This window comes from Gordionus sp. m RMFG-2023, chromosome 1 (assembly GCF_954871325.1).
Source record: "Gordionus sp. m RMFG-2023 chromosome 1, tfGorSpeb1-WG-v2, whole genome shotgun sequence".
NCBI classification, from domain to species: Eukaryota; Metazoa; Nematomorpha; class Gordioida; order Chordodea; family Parachordodidae; genus Gordionus; species Gordionus sp. m RMFG-2023.
The window spans coordinates 26,841,662-26,855,612 of NC_088775.1; the positions used below are offsets into that span (position 1 = coordinate 26,841,662).

The window sequence follows — 13,951 nt, forward strand, 5'->3', positions numbered from 1 at the left end:
TTAAACTCTTTCTTTATACTTATAAAAAAAATTAATCTGGGACGCGGTTATCTTCATTCTCAAAATCGATAAAAATGTTTAGGAAAGTGTATAAATATTTTCCCGAAAGGGGGCGTCTTTGTATAAAATTATATATTAATCAGTTTTTAATGGTTTTTTTTAACTATTTGATATAATTTAAAGGATTATTCGTCTTGTAAATGAAAATAAAATGGGGCTTTCATTCAATTATAGAAATTGTCTATCGATAAAAGAAATTCAATATATTACTTTATTTATAATTTATTATAAATTTTTTTGCCCATATAACATATATTTAATGAATATTAATAAAATATGTTTAATTAAGTTTCGAGTTCTTGAATATCTGAATCAGAATCTTGTGCATTTCATATATGGCGCCTTAAATATTAAAAAAATTGATATAATTTAAATTTAAAAATCTATTATACAACTCACTTTTAAAAGATTCTAATTTTTCGGTAGCGCAATTTACTTTCTTGTGACGACAATGTATAACTACGGCCAGTAGCAGTTAACAGTGAAACTAATGTTAAGATATGACATTTGGGCAAGTAAAGAGTGTCCTCTATACTTGGAAATATAAAGGAATTGGAAAATCCGGTTGGGTGTAAAAACTTTATATATATTTCTTCCTGCTTTTGATTTTTCACTAAAACAAAGCTAACCGCCAATTAGAATCATAAGGATATGTTGGGTATCCTGATATTTCTTCAATGATTATACTGTAATCATTATATGATAACTATTCTACTTTCTATTGAATTGGAATACATTTTACTTTAAAATTGATGTAGATCTGTTGGAATCAAGGTGTATATTTTGTGTGTTCCAGGTATAGATAGATCTAGTTTTTGAAAATCTTTCCCTGAGTAACAGATCTTCGTAATCATAATTTATTTTGGTCATCTATTCAAAATATATGACATTAATATTTTCTTTAGCTAACTCGTACAATTCATATGATGTGGTTATTTACTTTGAGTAAGGCCTTGTAAACTAGCTCTAGCGGCTAATCTTTTAACAGTGCCACCAATCCCATCACAAACACTTTTCCCGTGTGCTGTAGCAGAAAAATGTCATTTCGCCTGTACCCCGAAATCAATCTCATGATGGCAAATATTAATAAAATTTTTCCGATTTTTATACTGTGAAGCGGATCCATCGGAAAAATAAAAAATTTTATTTGGCCTACAAATTTTATTAATTAAAAAATTTACCAATGTTTTTTTGAAATTATGTACTGCTATTGTATTGTGTTGCAAAGATTCGGATATCATTACATAATTTAGGCAACAAATATTGGCAAAATTATCTTATAATATATAACAAAAGTGTGAACAGTGGATTGAGCCCTATTCCAATGATAATTCCTGAAGTATAATGCTATAGTTTTCTTAAAAATCATAAAAAATTAAATATTGATCTTCGTCTAAGTTCATTAGATTGTTTTGATACAACGATTGTTGCGTTGAAATAAAAAAATGCAGTAATAAAGATTCTATTTTTCAAAAAAGGCATTGATAAATTCACCTACTGGTTTGGTTATTGTTTCAAGAGTGGTTCTATCAACGGATAGCCATTGTATAAATTCGATGTCCTTAGAACGAAACAATATTTCTATTTGATCGCGTAAATGTGTTGACCCTGGACAATTATAACATTTGCCCGTATAACTGGATGGTTGAAGCGAATTACAAATTATTAAGTGTAAAATATGTTTGTATATTTTAAAGGGCAACATTAATTTAAAATTTTGATTCACATACATGTTTACCACTACCTCCAACGAGTATTCAATTTTTGGGGGAATGCTTGCAAATTTCGAAAAACCAATTTTAACATCAGGCCTCATTTCTTTAAAAAATATATAAATTTCTTTGAAATTATCTAAAATTAATCTCTTATGTATGGTATTCTTTTTTCCGTCTTTGGTCAAAATCGAAACGTAATCTTTCTTGCCTGGCATGATTATGCTTATTTCGTCCATACAATAAAATTCTTGTACAATTTTACTGTATATTCGTCTATAGTTTTTCCAGGCTTGGGGTTAGGTGTTGATAGAAATCAAAATACCAAGAAATTAATTAAAAAATGAATTAATATAGTGAGCATGTGTTATTGAATGATTAATCAATTTTAAAATTTTTATTTATTTTATTGATTGAAACACTTATTTATTGTTATTCTTATTTAGTAAGGCTATGCCGATTTTAGAAAATTCGATCGAATATTTATATTGTTTTGGGTTATTTTATGATAATGCTTTTATTTTGTATATAATTTCATAATAATAATAAATTAATATTTGTAATATTTTAAAAATATCAAATTAATGAAATGCACAAGATTCTGATTCATATATTCAAGAACTATAAACTTTGTTGAATATATTTTATTAAATATATGATATATGGGCAAAAAATTTTATAATAAATTATAAATAAAGTAATTAATTGAATTTCTTTTATCGATAGAAATTTCTATAATTGAATGATAACCCCATTTATTTTCACTTACAAGATGAATGTTCCTTTAAATTATATCAAATAGTCCAAGAAAAACCATTAAAAACTGATTTATATAATTTTATACAAAGACGCCCCCTTTCGGGAAAATATTTATAAACATTTTTATTGATTTTGAGATTGAAGATGGCCGCGTCCCAGACCATTTTTTTTTATAAATATAAAGAAAGAGTTTTATAAATATAAAGAAAGAGTATAATGTCTACTAAATTTTTAAAAAAAATTTAAGGTCGTATTAATTCCAAAAAATCGTTTTTAGTCCTTATATATTAAATAAAATGGCCGGGAAATCGGATAAAAAAATAATAAAAGTTGAATCTTTGTACGTTATTTTGATAATAAATTCGTTATTTACAATTATGTAGTTTTTTAGACATGCTTAATTTAATGAAGGCAGATAATAATAAAAATACGTCATTTTTGCCACTTTGAACCCTAATATCTTCAAAAATATAAATGTTAGGAGGCTAAAATTTTGGCTATTTCTTAGTTACATTGACCTTTCTTTGCTTACCAAATTTTAAAAAAAACGAAAGGGGTCGGTCGAAAATCTCATATTTTTAGCTCATTTGACGTGGAAAATGACCCATAAATATCAAAATGAATGAGAAATATTTCCCACTCTCAGATTATCTTTAATTTAGGCAAAATAAACATTAGGTCTATGTTTTATTGTCACGGATGGCCTGCGGAGCTAGCCCTGCAGGATAATACCTAAAGGTTCCGCTCCATATCCTTTGTACAATTATTAACAATAATCTAGTTCTTAAATTAAATTTTATCAGCTTTTATATTTTTTTTAAACCGATTTTTTTAAAAAAAATAGTAAATCCACAAGGCGTATTAGCTCAACAACATATGATCAATGCCGCCCGTCCTAGTGCTATGATATCGAATCAAGATATGATGATAAGTCCTTTACAAAACGCTGGTCTCACCAATAACCTTGCGTACATAAACATTTATCTTAAAACTTAATTTATATTTTAACGATTTAACCCTATATTGCATACTTCACTTGAATATACGCTTGAAAACTAGATAATTTAGCTTTTTGTTACATAATTGGGTAATCATCATTGGTTCAAGGAAAGAAGGTGCTTCAAAATGAACCCACCTACTTTTAAATCTAGAACCTGAAGCTCTCTTTCTTTCCCTCACAACGTGTCTTTTAAGTCTTTATAGTTCAGCCTCTAATACTAAAAATTTAAATAATCAGTATATAATGTTAATATAACTTAACATATTAGACTTTATAGCAATTCTCGAAACTCTTTGTACCTTTTCGATTTATTTTTATGCTTATCACTACTTATATTCCATATAGAGATTGTCTTATATCTTTAATAGTTTTCAATATAAAATTTATCTAAAATTAAATATATTAGGAATATGAATAGTAAGTGTATAAATTTGGTTAAATAAATGTTATACATTAATTTACCTATCTTATCATTTTTTCAAACTAAAAATGCTGCTGAAATTACGAATTCGCAAAAATGCAATATATGAATTTTAGCGAAAAAAATAAATGCTAGAATAAGACACTCACATATGTTTATAATGATCTCAAACTTTGCAAAAATTAAATGCACGTTAAGTATAATGAATAGGAAAAATAATTTGATCAATGGCTTTTAGGTAAGTTGGCCATAATTTATTTTATTCATAATCTCGAAATTAAATTGTTAGATTTCAGAATTTGATTACTATCTTCCTTTTTTTTCCTCTACATATCCGAAGTTGTATTTTTTTTTAATTTCGTTGTGGACAGAACCTATTTATTATTTTCGAACAAGGCTATCAGGACTTTTATTTTTTTAAAAATATAAACAATATTTGTTATTTTTTACAATTAACTATTTTATTTTTTTTCGCGCTTTCAAATTTTGAATTTCCTTTATATTTGTCGTTATTCTCAAAAATACTTTCATTCTTTTTCAAAATCAAACCTTAATTTCAGTTAGTGCTTTCTTTCATTTTACATTTAAATACAGTTACTTACAAGATATTATTAATTGAAGCTTTTATTTAGCTACCATACATTATACAATTAACTTTGTTTTTGACAAATGCTTTTATTATCAAATTTTTTTAACATATTTATTATATTAAAAAGACCTTTTTTCATCTTTATATATCAATTTAAAAAAGAGAATGATTTGCTAAAGTAGTGTTGTTATTTAGCTTGGTCGTAAAATTTACGACCCAATTTTGTGCTCAGGCCTGCTCTGAGCACGAACCCGGGGTTCAGATGAATAATATTATTTCAAATAGTACAAATATATAGAAATATATAGAAACAGTAAATTATGGCATTTTCTAAGTTTATATAGTAAAGTCCTGCAAACAACTCAGCTTAGGGTTAAAAATTTTTAATTGGCACCACTTAGGGCTTAGAAATACCAAAAAAATAGGATTCGAATGAGTTATTATGTTAGTTAGCCAAGCGATTATTTCCAGCTATACCATCCTAGTTCAGAATTAGATACGAACTTTCTTGCCGGATTTGTTTAATTTCATCTCTATTCTTTAAACACGTATTTGATTTTGAGGATAATAATGGCAAAGTAACATGCGTTTTTATTTTTGAAATTGTTTATTAATTATTATTTTTTAGTTATTTACTTATATAATTTTTTTTAAAAAATATTTTTTTATTAAATTTAACTTCCAGTTTCACTATGATTTTATTTAAACTTTTTCAAACCAAATATATTTAGTCGAAAATCAGCTCTACCAATGTTTTAATCTAAAACTATCACTCTGGATTTTCTGGGATATTCTTAAAAATATAGAGAATTTGGATTAATATAAATTAAAACGCCTCAATGTTAACTGATTTTCTTCAACAAACGCCTGAAGATGGAACCGAGATAGCTTGTATTTAGCCATTACCCCCCCCCCCCAAATAAAAACGATCCAAAAGTATTCTAAATATCTCCAAGCTCAATCTTGCCTAATTTAGAAACTAATGTATCAAATGTACTTGTCTAACTTACATTTCTAAAATTAGGAAAAAAATCAATAAGTGTTTAAAAAATAGCGATAAAATTAAACAAATCCGGCCAGAAAGTTCGTATCTAATTCTGAACTAGGATGGTGTAGTTGGAAATATTCGCTTGGCTAACCAACATAATAACTCATTTTAATCCTATTTTTTTGTATTTCTAAGCCCTAAGCTGAGTTGCTTGCAGGGCTTTACTATCTAACCTCAGAAAATGTCATTGCATTTTGCTGTTTCTATATTTTTGGTAAATATTTTTTATTTGAACTATTTGGAATAACATTATTCATCTGAACCTCGGGTCTATGCTCGGGGTTCGTGCACAGAGCTGGTTTAATCGATTTTTAAACCCAAACCACAACCAACCAAACTATGCTAAAGTAATATCAAAAAAATTCTTTTTTTCCTATTAAAAAAAGGTACATGCAATTTCAATCCCTAAACCCAAATCAGATGCAAATGCATTTACTTCAACGCATGCAACTTATGAAAAGACAACAATTACAGTTTCAGCATACTGCCACCAATAATTCTAACAAATTGCGGGAAATTTCCAAAGGTAATAGCTATACTGTATTATATTTCTAGAATAGCTATTATTAGTCAGCGAGTGACGACTTCATAGCATACTCCGCTATTTTGGGGGAATGTTTTCTTTTTTTTATTTAACCCTTTCCAAGATTGAAATTTTTAAAAAAGAGCTTTTTTTATTATATTCGTATATATACAATTCTTTGTAAGTGTTTAGAGTTTTAAGCAGGTTTGTAGCTTGGGCCAAACAAGGTTCCCATTCTGGTTATTTTTCTAAAATAAGGGCTTTGTGTCTCTAAATTTAACTTGATATCCTGTATAATATCATTTCTCATAATTTTGTACAATAATGTTTGTTAGACGAAAAGACCGTTAAAAAATCTCGCTCAAACGAATCTAATCATTCCACCCTTCATCCCAATCACAAAAAACAGCCTTGCAAATTTTTCGCTGCTTCTGGGGGTATATTTATTTTAAAAACAAATATATATATTTTATAAGACAAAATAGTGAAAACTCGATTTAGCGTTAAAATTGCTGCCAAAAATTTGTAATCAAAATAATGTAGTGCTGTAAACATTTTTAAAAAAATCGAACGCGTTCAACGTTCATTGACAAAAATCGAACGCGTTCAAGTTCATAAAACCGTTCAAAATTTTATGTTAAATTTTTTTTAAATTAAATTTAATATTAATAAACTTATATTTTTTAATACAACATATTTTAGCCATGTTAAAAAATAATATTATTTTATTTTGATTAATATAATTATAAATAAAATATAATATAGCGAATAAAAAGATATTTTTATTTGTAAAAATTTTTCTTATTAAATTTTAATAACAATTGTTTTCAAAATATTAATCTGATAGACAGGAACACTTGGCAGTTAATACGGCATTAGCCTAATAACGCGCTCTACAGGGGCAGATGAGGGGATTGCGGTATTATACTTAATAAACAACCCTTTTAACGTGGAGAATCAATTAGAAACATTTATTGTTTTGTTATTTGCAAATCCATTCTCCTCTCGACAAAAAAAAGGATATCTCGAAATTAACAGTTCTCTAGGGTTTTCAAAGCATTTTTTTCAATAACGCTATAAGTTTATTTTTAATAGGTTCGTTCTGTGGAAGTTTTATCCATGGCCATTGAAGTTTAAATGCTGGATGTATAATTGCAGCAAGAACATATTGATCCTTATATATGTGTTCAAATCTTTAAAAAAATAAAATATATGTAATTAATTGAGAGTGATAGGTTTAATACCTTTTATTAATCCCATTTAATACGGCGTCTATCAATGGTTGACCATATTTAAGGCCACTAATTTTTTTAATTTTAAAATAACTATCGTTATTTTTGGGGTCAAATATCCCAAATGCATTATTTCTTCAAATTTAATGATTTAACTTAGTTATATCATATAAAATCAAATAATTAATATTAAAATCAAATGTCGTATTAAATTGGAACCTGAAGATTTTGACAATATAATACTTTTTGGTAAGCATTGGATTAGTTCCTTCAATATAGGATGTTAATGTAAAACATTTATCATATTTGGCCATAGTAATGATAATTCATCTGATTTTGGATTTTCAGAATCAGATGATGAGGATTAAATAATAATATCCATGCTTATGCTAATCTAAAATTAAAATATAAACAATAATATTCAAATTAATAAACTGTGTGTTATAAAAATTGAAATGCGAAAAGGAAATACACAGCCGATTAAAAAATATAAATAATACATCGGAAATATTAAATTTTTCAAATAAATAAAAATAAAAATATTTTTAAAATTGAACGAACGTTAAATTCGAACGCGTTCGTCATAAAAAAGGAACGCGTTTACGTTCAAAGTTCGTCAAAAATAAAAGGAACGCCGTTCATCATTTTTTTCAAAGAAACGAACTTCAACGCGTTCATTACAACACTAAAATAATGTTAAGTTTTTTATGATATAAATTAATATATATTATTTAAAGTTACTTCAAAAGCTTCTTTTTATAATTTCAATTGCTGTCTAAATAAAATATGATGTTTTTTAGGCTAAAAAATAGGAAATTATATTATTTTTAAAATGCGTTTTGTAGATCTATTTTTATATAAATAAAATTGGGTGTCTTAGTGTCTTTATATAAACAATTAATTGATTCCCCTTCCTAGATATTAATATCCTATATGCTCATCGTTATATTATTCCTGCATTTTGCCGATTGCCGATGCTTATTAAGTTTTAAATGGCATACACAAAAGAAAAATTTTGTTTACGCTTAAATTCGAATCCCGTTTCTTCTAAAATATTTTATCTTTTCGGATAAATATTTAGAGGCTATCTTGACAATATTTATTTTCATAATTTAATTTCTTATATATTTTTTATTATAATAATTAATATATAAAATTTAAAATTAATTTTTCAACATTATCAAGATGAAGCAATGAATTTTTTTAACTTTTCTATTATAATATAAGGGCCATTCCATGTCAAATCGATCAAAAAAGGCACATTATTGGCCGGCCCCTTTTAAAATTTTCTGGAATTATTTAGATAGGTAAATAAATGAGAAAGCCATTTAGCTCGCTAGCACACCTGGTTCCCGAGATATAGGGGCTCAAAGGTGCAAAAAAGAGCCACTTTGGAACTGTAATATTTTTAAAATGCTTATATATCAAATACTATTTATAGTAAAAAAATATACAATATATCATATTGTAGGTAAAAAAAATCTCTAAAGAGTTATCAAAAAAATAAAAATTGGCGCCACTGAGTCTTTAACTTCCGGTTTACCTATATTGCTTTACCTGTATTTTAAGCAATTTTTCTTCAATTTTTGGAGTCGATAGCGTCGCCAAGGTTTTGATTAGCAAAGATATCTAAATAAAAAGCAATAAAAAATTTCAAAAACAAATTCCCTTTTTTTGCTTAAAAACACAGGTGAAGCAAAATAGGTAAACCGGAAGCTAACGGCTCAAATTAGTGCCAATTTTTATTTTTTTGATAGCCCTTTAGAGATTTTTTTACCTACAATATGATATATATTTTTTTACTATAAATAGTTTTTGAGATGTAAGCATTTTAAAAATTTTACAGATTTCAAAGGGGCTCTTTTTTGCACCTTTGAACCCCTATATCTCGTGAGCCAGGTGTGCTAGCGAGCTACAATAAACGGCTTTCTTTCTTACCTATCTAAATAATTCCAGAAATTAAACAATTTTAAAGGGGGTCGGCCGATTCGTGATCGATTTGACATGGAATGGCCCATAAACATTATGAGTTCTGAATGCCACAGTTCGATCTTTGGTCGGTGCATTCGGTCGAACCAAAATCCTTAAAAATATCTATCCAGACTCTGGTCCTAAATTAAAAGACCTGCCCAGAACCGGTCTTTTTATTTTGTTTAAAAATGTTTTCGTTTTTACCTAATTCTTATTTTATCATTTATTAAGTATAGAATGTTAACATTATGAATAAAATAATAAATAATACAAATAATTAATTTAAATAGATGCTAATGTCTTTGCAGAACTGCAATGGAAAGAATTAGAAGAGGGATTTAATGGAGGCGGTAGATCTATTTTATTATATAACAAGGTTTTGTTTGAAAGCCTGTTCCTTTTTTTGTGACAAGATCTCCTGCTTTGGAAAATATTACATGGGACAGATATTGCTTGAATTTTTAAAAAATTCATAGCTGCTAGTGAGAGGACTGGAAATCAATATAATAAATTGCTAAATACAAAATATTAAAGACTTTTTACTATCGATTTTCCACCATACTATTATGTCATCCTCTAATGAAACAAGTGGTTCGTTTAAATAAATATGAAGTTCTGAAATTTTTCTTCTATGATTTCGCAGATATACAATTCCCTTGCAAATTTCCTTTTTTTTATAATATAATAGCTTATAAAAAAACTCATTGATTCTTACTAGCACAAATATTTAGTTATGATTTAATAAATATATATTTAAAATATATTCCTGTATTTTTATTCTCTAATTTCCTTAAATATTATTCAAATTTGATCATATACTCAACTCTTTTAAAAGTATAAGGCATGTAAACTTGTTTTAATCTCGGATCCAACAATGTTGAAAATATATAATTCATAATAAAATAATTCTTTTAGAATTTCTTGTCTTATTATTTTTTAATATTATTTAAAATTTCATTTTTACATTATCCATATATAACATGGAAATCTCAACTGTAAGGTATTTGAATCTTGATAAATCAAGTTTGGTTTTAAAGAAGGATATAAAACCTACAGCCTTTTTGCTCTTCTTTTTCACACAGAAAAAATACCTTTAAATTGTTTGTAATTCAAAAAAAAGGCACTTCCTCTATAGCATACATATTTTTAAATTAATTGGATTTAAATGTAAATACCTCATGAATTGTATTCATTATTAAATAGAAGCTATTCCATCTAATAGGGGTATTAGAAGAAATTTTAAATTTTGTAATACCCTTTTCACATACTTGATTTATTTTGGGAGATTTATTTATAGAAAGGGATGTGTCTCTACACTTCTCTAGGATATTTATAATTGATGATAAACGTTGTTGAGATATTAGGTTTAGAATTAGAATATGGGTTCAGCATCTAAAGCCTTTAAATTTTTGTCCCTTATAAACATTCTGTAAAATATCCATGGTTTTTAGGATGTTACTGGAATTATTTGTAGCGCAGGCCAGCACCATGCTGAACTTTTGGCGGCCCCTTAAAAAATGCAATATACCTTAGCTTATTTGATATTTTTTTGCAATGAAAACTATTTCCAGTCATAGCTTTTCGTTTGAAAATTTGTTTGTCGAATTTGAAAAAGTTTACAACAAAAATAATATATTGCATCGTTCTAATCAAGTTCACTAGCCAATGACGATAGATTAATTGATTATTGAAAAGTGTTTTCACATATGGAATGAAGCAGAAAAATGTCCGCCATCTTGGCTTATTGGAAAATTAAAATTCTCGATTCATTGAGTACCTCATTCACAGATTATCATTTATCCACAATGGGAGAGATAGTAATATGCGAACAAGCGATTTCTGCTGGATCGTCATGATAAGAAAGAGAAACAAAGAAAAGAATGATACCTTGTCTATGTAGGGTAAGATTATGGTTTGTGAGTCATAATTATCATTGGCTATCGTTTATTAATTTTTTTTTTTTGTTGAATGAGATTTTTCGAAAACTATTGTTAATTTTTACACATATTTTTTTTAAAAATGAATTTTAATAATTTTTTTTAATAGTGAGTAAATATTGGCGTCTTTGGCGACCTCAAAACAAAATGTTAAATCTAGGATGTCCCAGTTTATAAAAGATTATATAGCATATTATTATTATATAAAGAAGAGAGAAGATATTATTCAGGCATTTCCTATTCTAAATATATAGAATATATATTTTGATATACATTTTTATATTTTAAATAAAGAGTCAAGTATAATTGTATGCTTAGATAATATGTTATTGGAAATAAAGCTTATAAGTAATTATATAAGTGACCATTGAGAAAGAATCCAAGGTATCTTAAATTACAAATCTGCACGGCATCTTTATAATCCATATAAAAATTTTTACCCAATTTGCCCTATATTTTATCCTGTCCATCTCATATTTATAAATAAATAAAAAGTCCATGGTAATTATGGTTCACAAACCATAATTCCATATGTAGTATATACAAAAAATTCTTATTTTTCAAATACTAAAAATAATTGAGTAAATTTTCTAATTTCGGCGTGCTCGCCTCCCCGTCTGCACAGCCCTGGTGCAGGCTAGTATATTCTCCTTCGATTGATATGCATCAATTACTTCTTTTATAACTGATTTCAGAGGTATGAGGAAATCAGATATAGTTTATCAAATTATATATTTTTTAATGTAAATGAAGAATCAATATAGTATGCAGTTGACCCCTCATTCATAGTTAGCACGAATTCTAGGCATGTATATGTTGTATTTTTATGTACATCGCCGCGAATTCATGCTAACTGTGAATGCAAGGTAAGGCTTTATTGTTAATTGGTTCATATGTTCAGTTTGAATTTATCTTTATTGGTATTGAGGAAGGTGACTTTGTGCTCGTGGAGGACATTTTCAAAGAAGTAGATTGTGTTTTTAAAGTATATTAGAAGTATAAATTTTATGTTTTATCAAATGTCTGCTTAAGGATTATTTTTATTAAGAATAAGGTTAAATTATTTCGGCAATATTCAAACAGTTTCTTAAAAAATATAACCATATTATATAATGGGCAAAATATTTTGATAATAAAAATACTGCTTATTTTGATTAATTTACTGCTCAAAAAAAACAATTATTTTGCTACTTGTTGACGATACATTAAATTTTATTTTGTATTTTTTATTGGGACTAAGTAAAATGCTTCTTTATCGCTTTCATACTGAAAATAGAAATGAACTAAAAATTCACAAAAACTAAAATAACTCCTTAAAAAGATAAAATACGTAATTTTTTAAATTTAAATAAGACCGGTCTAAGACAAAGGACTGACCTTCACTAATATGAGTATATAAATAATTAAGAAATATAAATATTCTTAAAAAGAATTTTATAATATGATTTGTTACTAAATCGGGGTTTCACTGTAATTAGTTGTTTAAGAAAGGTCAAATAATTTTTGATAAACTTATAAAACCACTTACAAAATTATTGTTCCTAAAAACTATTTCTATTTATTTAATTTTGCTTTCGAATAGAATCTATGACATGTGACGACATCTAATAAAATTAATATCATTTATTTAATTATATATAGCGATTTTTAATGAATATTATTTATTTTTATATATATATTATTACAGGTTGTAAATTCGGGAAAAGTTGCACTTTTATACATTCAAAAGAATAAAGATTTAGACAAAAAAAAATTGTAATAAATCTAAAGCGGGAGGTGCATTATTTATTGTCCATGATTATTCTTTTTCAAGCGAATTTGGTTGCAATGCATTACAAGTATTTAATAGTCATCTTCTATTGTCGAAGAAAGAAAACGTATCCCTGTTTTCATAATAGATCACACACACATTTGTTATTTGTTAAAATATTTTTATAATTCTCTATCAAAAATATATTTGTATTTAATATCATATTATCAAATATTAGATTTTCACATTTTTGTTAAAAAGCAAATGTATTTTTTTCTTATTCTTATTTCTCCAAAAAATATATGAATTGTTACAATTATTATTAAATTTTTGTAAATCGATTGGAGATATCGAATCAAAGGAACCAATACTGATACATCTCTAAATTAGTTTAACAGGATATATTTAAATGATAAAATATTAATAACTTTTAATTATTGTGCATATTCAGTCAATATGTGTAAATATCTTGGAGAATATCTGAAATTTATAGGACTTGCTAGAAAATTTAAACATATAAAGTTCTATTTAGTAAAAAATAATTTTATTTATTGATTTTAGTGAAACAATTAGCAAGGTGCTAAGTTGATTTTGGCGCCAGTGGTCACAGTCTTAAAATTGTTCAGTTCACTAATTTGGTTTATAAACCATACTGTCCAAATTCAAAGAAAAATTTGTCTATGATAAATCGACCAAAAAAACAAAATATTTTTGGGCGACCATTTTTGAAGTAAATTAAACTCTGATGATAGCTATATAGTGTATATTTTAAAGTTCTAGTTCAAATATATCCGTACTTATCTTGTAATTTAAAAAAAACTGGTTCCCCCCTAGAAAAAATAAAGTGTTGAAAATGGCACATATACTGTCTGTTATATATATATGTTTTAGTTTTGTTTTTATTATTTTATTGCTTAATAATTAAATTCAGTTTACAATTTTTTTTATT

The 13,951-nt window shown here is 26.5% G+C and overlaps 1 protein-coding gene across 1 annotated transcript in view; it reads left to right on the forward strand.

The window, feature by feature from the left end:
- LOC135931024 (serine/threonine-protein phosphatase 1 regulatory subunit 10-like) overlaps positions 1-13,169 on the forward strand; it is a 43,476-nt gene extending 30,307 nt beyond the window's left edge. Inside the window, exons 17-20 of the mRNA XM_065467873.1 lie at positions 3,376-3,499; positions 5,976-6,115; positions 6,448-6,549; positions 12,940-13,169. Of these exons, the coding sequence (XP_065323945.1) occupies positions 3,376-3,499; positions 5,976-6,115; positions 6,448-6,549; positions 12,940-12,986 (413 nt within the window). The 3' untranslated portion in view covers positions 12,987-13,169. The remainder of the gene's footprint in view (positions 1-3,375; positions 3,500-5,975; positions 6,116-6,447; positions 6,550-12,939) is intronic.
- Positions 13,170-13,951: the final 782 nt, after the last annotated feature.